Below are 11,876 nucleotides of genomic sequence, written 5' to 3'. Positions count from 1 at the left end.
AGAGCAAATGAATACTAGACCTCCTAGGGCATAGAGTAGGAATATGTTGTGGAATCCAAGTCAACAAAAGTTTTCAAGCAGATTAAAGTTTATTATAAATGCATCAATTTTGACATAGTGTAGGTGGATGCCAGTGAGTAAGGGGAGCTGGTGGGGGTTGGGGCCAATTGGAGAGTATATGCTGTGGGAAATGTGGCCCTAGAATGGCAAAACCTTCTCTGATTTCCAAGAGACTGCAGAGATTGCTCAATATGCATATGACATTTCTGTTTTTCAATCTCTAGGCAGGTAATTGTTTTAAAGTACTGAGTAAGACAAACAATAACATGTTTAGGATAAGACACATCACCCTCTCACCACTATTTTGTGAGTTCTTCCTAAATCTTTTTTTATGGGAAATACTCTTTTTTTCATTTTTAGTACTTTCCCCCTTATGCTATGGATTGCAGAACACTGTTGTTCTGGACTTTCTTTTCTGGACCGATTTCATTTGGTCATAAGATAGAAAAAGCATGGTGGGAGCCACAGAGAACTGGGTTCAGATTCTGCTTCCCGGAGTGACTCTGAACAAGTCCCTGAATGCCACTGTGCCTCAGTTTCCAGTCTGTCAAATGGAGAGAAAAATAGTGATTTCACTGGGTTCAGTAATATGAAGTGCACCTGATACATAAGAGGTTTATGATTCCTAACTATCTCAAATGGGTTAAACAAATAAACAACAAAAAAAGCCCAAGTAATTTGTTGGTTCACATAAATGAAAAACTGGGGGATATTTAGCTTCAGGTAGAGTTTGATCAAGGGACTCAATAAGGATATCACGATCTCTGCATCACTAGGCTCTCTTCTGCTCTATGTTGGGTTCATTCTAAGGTCCTATGTGATTTTAAGATGACTGGTAGAAGCTTTAGGTTATACCCGCATGCTATTTTCATGTTTTTGCTTCCTCTTAAAGGGGTGTGCCTCTGATTATGGTATCTCTGATGTCACCTGAGTGAGGCACACACCTGTTGAAGGGACAACATTATGCTGGTGGTAAGAAAAGGGTGAAATTAATTTTTTAAATAGAGCTGTAACATATGTGCTATAAAAGTGTGCTTAAATGTGGCACTCAATGGAGCCTCACATTTGCATACAACTGTGTGGTCACCACTCAGATCACACTATAGAACATTTCCAGCACCCAGAGGGCTCAAGGAGATCATTTTAATAGGCTGTTTGTGGGGGATGTGGAGCAAGCCAGAGTTAGAATTGGAATAAAAACATTGCAGGCCTTGTGGATTACTGGTTCTTTGTCCATGCTACAAAGGCCACTGTGCAGTGATCACAGAGCAGGCATTGGTTAAGGGATTCCAACATCCCGGTAACCTTAAAAGAGCACGTTACTAATAAGCACACGGTTTCCACGACAACGCCGTACATCATCACTAGCGAGGAAAGTCTTGTCATAATGATCACGACAATCATTATGATCCCTCAGATTTGGATCACCCCACCCCCACCCCCAGCTCCAAGCCCTTCACACAAATGAGCCCAGCCATGGGGCTTGTCTGTTAATTAAAGGCCCCAAAGTGAAAACAACAAAAATCCCCACGACAGTGTCAGGAACAATGGTTCCCTAATAGATGTCATCTCGGCATTCTTGATTCATGTGCTGGCTCCATGTCGCCTCCCATTAGCTATGCAGATTTATAACAAAGATTTATAATCAGCCCTCTAATATGTAAATCTGCATCTATGTTGCATTCCCCCATGATTTGCCTTGTCTCTGTCTAACTCACACCAAGCCCCATTATTCTTTGTTCCCAGGGATGCCCTCATCCTTCATCACCTTTGACATGAAGTGTGCCTTCTGAAAATGTGCATCTGTCTCACTCTTAAATCCCAGTTACACCTGGTGAGCTCCTTACAGGCCTGTCCTCAGGTTTGGGAAATCAGAAAGGGCTTTCTGGTTATTGGTAAGATCCATGCTCTGTCTGGACTTGAAGAAGGAGCACTGGAGTGAGAGTCTCACATGGGAGTGTGAGGATGGTCCCAGCTCTGCTAACCAGTCACTGCAGGTGGGCTGTGGCCTCCCCCAAAGAGTTTTCTCTTTGGTAGAGAAAATGATGGTGAAATATGGTAATGTCTTTTGTCCTTTCAGGAGCTGACACATAACACCTGCTCTGTACCTGTCAGTCAACTAATCAACAAGGCCTCAGTTGCCTCATCCCAAAATGGGGGTGATGGTTTCTGCCCTGATGAATAGAGAGAGGTCATGCGATAAGACACAGGGACAGTGTCTGACCCAAAGTTGTTGCGTAGTCAGGGTTAATGCCCTCCCCTCCCATATGCCTCCAATCTTTGATGAACATTTACTAAGCCGCTGTTGTGTGCCCTGTGCTGGGCTAGCGGCAGGAGATTCAGCAGTGATTAAGCAAAGTTGGTACTTCCTGGGGCTCACTTTCTAACAAGGGAGACCAGTCGCCTACAAATGAACAAGGGTCTCTAGGTTGCAGGTGCTTGCTAGTGCTGTGAAGGAAAATACAGGGTGAGGGATGCAAGTGACAGGGGCAGGGGGGCTGTCACTCAGAGAGGGCACAAATGCTCTCTGGCAGGTGACATTTGACCAGAGATGTGCAGCAGGTAAGCCTGTGGGTGTCTGGGCGAGGGAGTGAGGGAAATAGCCTCCCAGGAAGAGGGAACAGCAAATGCAAAGGCCTCGAGAAGGATTTGTGGCTGTTTGTGTACAGAAGAGTAAGGAGCTAAGGCAACAAGTAAGAGCAGAGGGTAGGAATCAGGGTGCAGAAGTGGAAGAGACCAGATGGTGGACGGCGTCCCGCACCATGCACCGTCCCGGTTTACACTGTCACCCCGTGTGACTGTGGAGCTGCTTTTACTCTCAAAGTATCCTGGTTTGGATAATATATAGTATTGATGCCTCACTTATGGGCCATGGATGTTGACTTTTGACCCATGGCAAGATGGGAGCCACTGGAGGATTTTCAGCACAGGAGGGGCATGATCTGACCCAGATTTAAAGGGACTGTGCTGGCCGTTGTATAAATAGCAGGCTGCAGGGAGCATGAGGGAACATTCTGCGTCCCTGTCAGCGAATGGCACTCTCCAAAGTGAATATGAGAGATGGAGGTACCAGGAGTGACATGGGAGTTTTCTTTCTTGAGATCAAAGCCCCAGTCACAGTGTTCTCTCCTTAATACACAGCCACAGGCATCAGGACTCTCAGACACTGCCAGTGGTAGTGGTGGATGGCATTTAAGAAACTAGTCTGCAGAAGCCAGCCTGGAGCCCTCCTCTCCCCACTCCCGTCTCAGCCTTGAAAAATGTAGCCTCATAGTTTGAGCTTTTGGGGAGAAAAATCTCTGAATTGGGGCTTTCTTTACATAAAACACAGATCATTGGAAAATGTATAAATCAAAGTTTGGCAAATTGAATTATATTTTAATCCACTGGGGAATGTTGCTATTCAAGGTCCTCACTGATTTTACAGATTGCAACAGTATCTCTTGTCCATTTAGGAACATTGGTAAAACCCAGAAATGCATCAAGAAGGTTCCCATGAAATTGATCAACAGTCAGAGGTTCAGATAAGATCATTTACGGATCCCCTGCCTGGGCCAAGGCACAGTGAGGATTAACGCATTAATGGGGATAAATTGGAGATGAGCGCATGACCTCTGTGCTCAAGGAGTTTGCGGTTCAGCAGGAAAGACCTCGCAGAGCAAATAACCATGGAAAATAAAAAGAGTTACTTTGGGAAGACTGAACAGCAAAGGTTGATGCAGGTGTCAGGAGCAGAGACCTGGCCTGGCAAGGGCTGAGGATTCCTGAGGAGGTGACTGAGACCTGCGGAGGGGCAGGACAGAGCTGGTGTGAGTAGGGGTGAGTGCAGGGAGGGCTTTGGTGGCTGGGCAGAGACACAGCAGGGAGCTTGATCACACAAGACCTCTAGGCCGTGGTCATGATGTGTGGACTTTGTCTCAGGAACAAAAGAAGGATGTGGAGAAGTTCAAGAGAAGTGGCATGGTCAGGTGTGTCGAATAAGAGTTTTCTAGAACAAGCTGAGGTATACATATTTATACATACATCTCCAACAAAGAAAACAAATATCACCCTTGATCTCACCTCTCAGAGTTAGCTATGATTAATATTTTTAACATATATTCTCCCAGGGTGGTTCCTCGGTGTGTCTCCGCACACTGGATGATCTGTCTTTCTTGTTTAACATTATAATGTCTTAAGCATTTTTATGCATTCATTATAAGTGTCAATTATAAATCTGCATAATCACAATAGTTTACAAACTGGATGTACCATAGTTTACTTCAGCATTTCCTAATGAACATGATGGTTTGCCTAGAATGTTCCAAGGTTGTGCCTTTCCTCTGGTGTCATCATTAATAGCACCTCATTCCCTTTTGGAAGAGTTCTGGATGAAGAATTATATGGTCACCCTTCCTATGGGATAAACATTTGAGTCGCTTTCATTGTTATTATTATTATTATTATCGCATCATAAATAACCCTGTGATAAATATATTTCAGCTTGAAAACCAAATCATCACGTCATTGCTCCAAAAACTCTTAGAATTCTTATCATGTTTCTTAAACTTCAGACATCCACATGCAATCTGTCACAGCCGACACTATCTTTTAACATTTTTCTTTAATTCGACTTACCTTTTTAAAACCATGAATGAGCTGATTTAAGAAGGAAGCTTAATGTTATTACCATGAATGGAAAACCAGTATTATATTCCATTAATAGAAGTGGCATAACAATGAATTCAAGCAACAATTCAAGGAACAATACCATGAGGAACAAGCTCTAAGCCAAAGTCTGGTAGGCACAGGACAAAAGGAAGCTTTGCAAGCATTAGAGGGGTGTTAAAGACTTACTAGTCTCAGATGGAGCCTTTCTCTTTAGCAGAATTGGAAGGCTTTAAAGAGCATTGAAAACTTCCTCCCTCTGGGATCCCAGGTGACAGGTCTGGACCCGACATCACCCGAGGGAGTTGTATGTGTTAACAGCTAAGGTAGCCTCAGATCAGGACAGCCTTTATGCAGCACGGTAATGAGCTTGGAATTTACTCCTGCATTTTAAGCATAAGAGTGGCACAGTTATACCCCTTTACCACATAACAAAAGCTGCCCAGGCACCAAGCCCTGGGCTATCAATTGATGCATCGAGTCACTCTCTAGGAGATGAGACAGGAATAAGCAAAGAAAACCCCACTGTAAGTGTATATACATTAAGGGCTGTAAGAGCTTTAATTTTTTTTAAAAAAATTAATAGCCCAGGTGCAGTGGCTCACGCCTGTAATCCCAGCACTTTGGGAGGCTGAGGTGGGCAGATCACTTGAGGTCAGGTGTTCGAAATCAGCCTGGCCAACATGGTGAAACCCCATCTCTACTAAAAGTACAAAAATTTACCCGGGTGTGGTGGTGGGCACCTGTAATCCCGGCTACTTGGGAGGCTGAGGCAGGAGAATTGCTTGAATCCAAGAGGTGGAGGTTAGAGTGAGCCGAGATCGTGCCCCTGCACTCCAGCCTGGGTGACAAGAGTGAGACTCTGTCTCAAAAAAATAAAATAAAATAAAATAAAATAAAAGACTTTATTTTTTTTTTTTTGAGAATGAATCTCTGTCACTCAGTCTAGAGTGCAGTGGTGTGATCTTGGCTCACTGCAACCTCCTCCTAGGTTCAAGCAATTCTTCTACCTCAGCCTCCCAAGTAGTTGGGATTATAGGCGCAAGCCACTGTGCCCGGCTAATTTTGTATTTTTAGTAGAGATGGGGTTTCACCATGTTGGCCAGGCTGGTCTTGAACTCCTGACTTCAGGTGATCCACCCGCCTCAGCCTCCCAAAGTGCTCACAGGCGTGAGCCGCTGCACCCGGCCCATTTTTTAGTTTTGTGTTTACAGAAAACTCCAACGAAAGTTCAGCGAAACCCCATACATCTCTTCACCTCCCCCCTACACCTGCAGTTTTCCTTGTTATTAACATCTTGCATTAGTGTGAAACATTTGTTACAATTGATGAGTCAATATTGATGCACTGTTACTGGAGTTCACTCTTTGTACCGTATATTCTATGGGTTTTGAGAAAAACCCGTAATGACATGTATCTACCATTACAGTAACACAGAGAATAATATTAAAATACTAGTCCCACTAATATATAATATATAAATATGCTTTTATATATAATATGTAATATAATATATAAATAGAAGTCCCACTGTCCTAAAATTCCTGTATGTTTTGCCTATTCATCCCTCCTTCTCAAACCCTTGGAAAACACTGATCTTTGTACTGTCATAGTTTTGCCTTTTCCACGATGTCTTATAGTTGGAGTCACGCAGTGTGCAGCATTTTCAGATTGGCTTCTTTCACTTAGCAATATGCATTTAAGTTCCTCCATGTCTTTTTGTGGCTTGATAGCTCATTTCTTTTTAGCACTGAATAATATTCTGTTGAGGGACGTTGCACAGTTCATCCATTCACCTACTGAAGGACATCTTGGTTGCTTCCAAGTTTGGGCAATTATGAAGAATGCTGCTATAAACATTCATGTGCGGGTTTTTGTGTGGACATAAGTTTTCAGCTAAGAACTATTTATTAAAGTTATAATTTCATTGTGTTGCTTTTATTACTTTTGATGGGATTGGCTGCTCTTCTGATGATATAGTCAGGGAAAACTCTGGGGAGATGATATTTAAAATAAGACCTAGCCGCGTGCGGTGGCTCACGCCTGTCATCTCAACACTTTGGGAAGCCGATGTGGGCGGATCACGAGGTCAGGAGATCAAGACCATCCTGGCTAACACGGTGAAACCCCATCTCTACTAAAAGTACAAAAAATTAGCTGGGCGTAGTGGTAGCAGGCTCCCAGCTACTTGGGAGGCTGAGGCAGAAGAACTGTTTGAACCCAGGAGGCAGAGGTTGCAGCAAGCCGAGATCGCGCCACTGCACTCCAGCCTGGGTGACAGAGCAAGACTCTGTCTCAAAATAAATAGAATAGAATAGAATAGAATAGAATAGAATAGAATAGAATAGAAAGACCTGAAGAATGGGGAAGGAGCTGCCATGAAAGAGCTGAGGGGAGGGCACCCCAGGCAGAGAGAAGAGCAAGAGCAAGGGCCCAGAGGTGGGAGCCCTGCTGGCCCAAGTACCCTCAGAAGGTCAGAGCCTGGTGAGGACTGTAGGAGGTGAGAGCCGAGCAGGCCCTAAGGCCACAGTGAGCATCTAAGATTTTGTTGCCAATGTTCCAGGAAGCCATTTGGGGCCTTTGCAGGAGTGAGGGGGCTGAGAACTGCAAGGTGTTCGTAGACAGAGTCTCAGAGACCTCCCAACAACCCTGTTAGGTTGGTAAACTGTCTCCATCTTGTAGATAAGAAAACAGAGGCCTGGAGCAGAAGAAGGCTCTCATTCTGTATCTAACTTGACTTAAGGGATGTTACAGCTCAGAGCCCAGAAAGGGAGAGATGCAGAATCCAAAAGGAAGCCTCTGAGTATCTATCTGAGTTGCAGCCTGAGCAGATAGGAAGGGCAAGAAACAGCTTCAGAATTCAATTAAGCAATAAGGAGATTAGCAAAGGAAGCCAGCTTTGACCTCCTGGGCAGGAGGAGGGCAAGGGCGGGAGTGTCGGTGGGGGCGGGTGGGGGGAGGTGGAGGGAACTCTGGTCTCCGATCAGACAGAAGAATTAGGTAACGGTATGGCCAGAATCTAATTGCCCACAAGATACCAACCTCTTTAGAGGAAATGGAGTCCCTTGTTGTCATAGCAACCGATTAAAAAAAAAGGGCTCAGCACATCCATCAGCAGCAAGAGAGAATCGCCCTGGCCACTGAGGTATCACATCAAAGCAAAAATCTCTGGTCCAGAGGTGCATGTGTGCATCAGGATTCCGTTCACCCAAGACCCAAAACCATCACGCCTTAAACAAGATCAAAGTTTCTTTCTCACAAAAAAGTCAGAGGTGGGCAGCCCAGGGCTGGATTTTATTTAGCTTTCACTGCATCAACAAACCACTCTAAAACTTAGTGGCTGAAAACAACAATTTACACTTCATATTTTGCACATTGGTGAACTTCCCCTGTGGGTTTCTCCCGGGCTCCCTCCTGAAACTGCAGGCAACTGGAAGGTGGCCTGGGCAGAAGGGCAGCTGGTGCTCCTGGCTGGAGACCCTCATCTTCTGGGACACTAGGCTGGCTTTCTCACATGGGAGTGTCAGGCCCCAAAAGTCACCCAATGCCAATTTTGCCACACGCAGGTGGGAGCACAGTGCTGGGTTGATTCAGGGACACATCCAATTCAAGGGAGGGAAACAGACTTCATCTCTTGATGGGAAGAGGGCAAAGTCACATTGCCAAGAAGCACTGGGATGGGAGGGATCTTCCCAAACAATCTCTCACAGGTTGAAGTGGATGTTCTGTTCATGAAGTTGTCAGAATCCCAAGATGCTTCTACAGCCCATCACACCACCAGCCCTAAAGGGGGACCCTGGACCTCCAGGTCCAAGACAGTGACTGGAATCCAACCATTCCACCTGCGTTAGGCTGTTCTTGCATTGCTACAAAGAAATACCTGATACTGGGTAATTTATAAAGAAAGCAGTTTAATTGGCTTATGGTTCTGCGGGCCGTACAGGAAGCATAGTGCTGGCATCTGCTCGGCTTCTAGGGAGGCCTTGGGAAGCTTACAATCATGGTGGAATGTGAAGGAGGAGCAGGCACATCACATAGTGAAAACAGGAGCAAGAGAGAGAGAGAGACTGGGGTCGAGGGAGGTGCCACACACACTTTTCAACGACCAGATCTCCTGTGAACTCAGAATGAGAGCTCGCTCACCACCAAGGGGATGGCCCAAGACACACATGAGGGATCCACCCTTATGATCCAAACACCTCCCACCAGGCCCCACCTCCAACATTGGGGATTACAACTCAACATGAAATGTGGACAGGGACAAATATCCAAACTATATCAACATCTATGGTCCAGGTGGCAAGATGGAGGAACGAATAAAAAAGAGGGGGAAGGGACATAAGTGCCAGCTGTCCTTTCTGGAAGTTGCTACATAACATTTCTGCTTATCTCACTGCCCAGATCTGAGTCACATGGCCACACTTAGATGCAAGGAGGCTAGGAAATGCCATCTTTATTCTAGGTGGCCAATTGGCCCATTTAGAGTCTGAGGTTCTATTTCTAAGGAGGCAGGGGAGCACGGATATTGGGGATCCAGCAGTTTCTGCCACAATATGAAACCTTTGCCCCTGAGATAGTACAATGTACTGAAAGACGTCACCCCAATTACCTTAAAATGGAGAACTTTTCCATCACTGGGCAGATATCTTTTAACTCCACAAAGGTTTAGAAGTCAAACCCATATTATGGTGTAGTTGGTATTTAAAGTATTCATAACATTGAAGAGGTTTTTTTTTTGCATATTAGAGTATGAACAAATTAGCCTTGTGACTCCTATTTAAAATACGTAATTGAGTTTAGACTTGTGATTTTTCCGTTGAGAAGCACACGAATCTTTTTATACTAAATTTATAAATGACTCCAGAATGTATAAGAGATCTTGAGATTCACTGTTGTATAAGTTTTTAAATTAGATTTTCCAAAGTGGTTTAAGTACTTTGGAAAGTTTTGCTTGTCAGGTCAGGCAATGAAAGTGTTTAAAAAAGGAAATTGAATATGTTAAATTAGTAAGCCCTGTGTAAAATGTTGAAGATAATTTAATTAACCAAGTTTGCAAATGGTATGGATCATTTAACTGAGTATGAGTCGATTGACCATTAATCAAAAGCCCCTCGAAACTGACTGCATGGAAATCGAATAATAAGTTTTGTAAATTGAACTTAAAGGCTTAAGAATGACTAGGGTTTTTTTTTAAGCTACTATATTACATTGAATATTAAGCAACAAGTACTTGCAAGAAACCTTTTCTGCATCCAAAAAATCCCTTCCACACTGACATTCCCGAATTCACTCAAGAGCTAAGTTGGGGTTTTGGGGTAACCCCCAAAGTCCTTGCTTGTCTGCTAACTACATGGTAACTGCCAGTTACCATGGTAGGGAACATTAGGGTATGGAATCGCCAGGACAAGGCACCTGACTGGATTGAGAGAGAGAAAGAGGAAAAGCGTCGAGAATGAGCTTGGTGCAGTTTGGGCACAGGTGCGTATGCAGAGAGCACCAGCAGGCCTTGGCAACTCCTAAAGGATCCCCACCATATCATCTCATGATCTCTCTCATCTCAGCCTCCCAAGGTTACACATTGATCTTCACTGGAGATTTTCTTTTGGAGAAGGAAGTCCTAGCACACTGTCATGAAAGAGTTGGGGCTGACACTGAGGAGCCCTGGGGAGCCCTGGAAGAGAGGGTGTCTCTGAGAGCTACCTCCATGCTCTCTGCCTAAGGGACGGATCCTCAACGTAACCACAATCTGAAAACAATCATTGCTGACATTTGGGGTGGATGCTACGGGAGCCACATCTAGGCCCCTGATTCTGGCTGTCATATCCCTCCCCACTCCAGATCTAAGGGTGCAAAAGACCAGTCTCTCACCTCGTGGTAGTGCAGCTCCCACTCCAGAGCTCCCTTAGGAGCAGGCTGAAGCTAGTGCACAGCTGAGACCACTTTCTTGCTTGGCAACATGCTGTGGAACGCTCTGCTGGCTGCCAGGGAAACTGGTCTGAGAGTCAGCCTCCCTCCTTCACCCTCAGCTTCCTTCCCTTCTTGGACAGCCACCTCTGCAGGCCCTCAGTATTTGTGGAGTGAATAACTTGGGTTACATAAAGCCCTGGCACACAGTAGGCCCTCAGTGCGGTCCCCATTGACTTCCCAGAGGTCCAGAGTTTTCACAGAGATCCCGGGACGTCTATGTGCCTTCTCCACATCTTGTTCCTCGATAGTGACCTTGCTCTAGCCTTCAGGGCTGCATCTGGACTTCAGGGAGTCTTAATGGGGCAGGAGACCCCGGGCCCCGCCCTCTGGGCAGGTGCGCGAAGATGATGCATGCACAGGAGGTGGCGGCCGCGAGGCGGGTGGGCGGCAGCCGCATGTCTCTGATCTGGGAGCGCCCCCTCGTGGCGAGATGAGCAATGCGCGTTGAGGGAGGATTTCCCCACCGTCCAGGTGGTCTTAACGGTTCAAACTCAAGGAGACAAAAGGAAAGGCGCTCAGGGGATCATCTAATACCAACGGGCGGTCGTTAGCATTAAGATGAGAAGTGTTGGTGCTTCCTATTAAAATAAGTTGTTCTGCAGCGCGGTCTTTCCTCTTAGCCTGCAAATGACTAGGCAATTTCCTCACTGCAAAGAAAGGGAAATACGGTTTGCCTCAGCTCTCATCGGAACCAGTGGAGAGTGAGCTTGGATAGTGGCGTTCAGAAATTTAAACCTCACTCGACTAGAAAGCACTTTTGCTTCCTCCACCCATCCCATGTTTTCTCCATTTAAAATTAAAAACGAAGATAAAAACAGGCCCGAAGTGTTTTGTCTACCTAGCTCTGCCTGAAGCTCTGGGGGAAATTTCCAATAATGATAATGATGATAAAAGCAAAAATAGTAAACTATAAATGTTGAGAGCGCTCAACTAAGGTTGGAACGTCTGAGAGGAAGAGCTTTTCATGAGCCTAGAACTCTTAAAGAAAACGTTATTCGTGGCACTCGCTGAAGGTGGTGAGGCCAATTCAAGGTCCCCTGGCGATAGGTAAAGGGATCGCTGCAATAGGGTCTCATAGTGGGCAGAGAGATGGGACTCAGTTCTGACTCCAACAGGGACAAGTGAGAATTTATAACCAAGGAGCAGGGCGGGGGTCCATGGATGGAAAATTACTAAGAGGAAACCTCAGGGATTTTCTGACT

At 45.3% G+C, this 11,876-nt stretch overlaps 1 protein-coding gene across 1 annotated transcript in view; it reads right to left on the bottom strand.

Annotated features, from left to right (window-relative positions):
- Positions 1-11,876, bottom strand: part of LOC129474662 (uncharacterized) — a 58,963-nt gene that overhangs the window by 28,955 nt on the left and 18,132 nt on the right. Inside the window, exon 3 of the mRNA XM_055266162.2 lies at positions 10,576-11,321. Within this exon, the coding sequence (XP_055122137.1) occupies positions 11,306-11,321 (16 nt within the window). The 3' untranslated portion in view covers positions 10,576-11,305. The remainder of the gene's footprint in view (positions 1-10,575; positions 11,322-11,876) is intronic.

The sequence above is a fragment of the Symphalangus syndactylus genome, chromosome 24, assembly GCF_028878055.3.
Source record: "Symphalangus syndactylus isolate Jambi chromosome 24, NHGRI_mSymSyn1-v2.1_pri, whole genome shotgun sequence".
In the NCBI taxonomy this organism is placed as follows: Eukaryota; Metazoa; Chordata; class Mammalia; order Primates; family Hylobatidae; genus Symphalangus; species Symphalangus syndactylus.
This window is presented reverse-complemented; position numbering and strand designations above follow the sequence as displayed.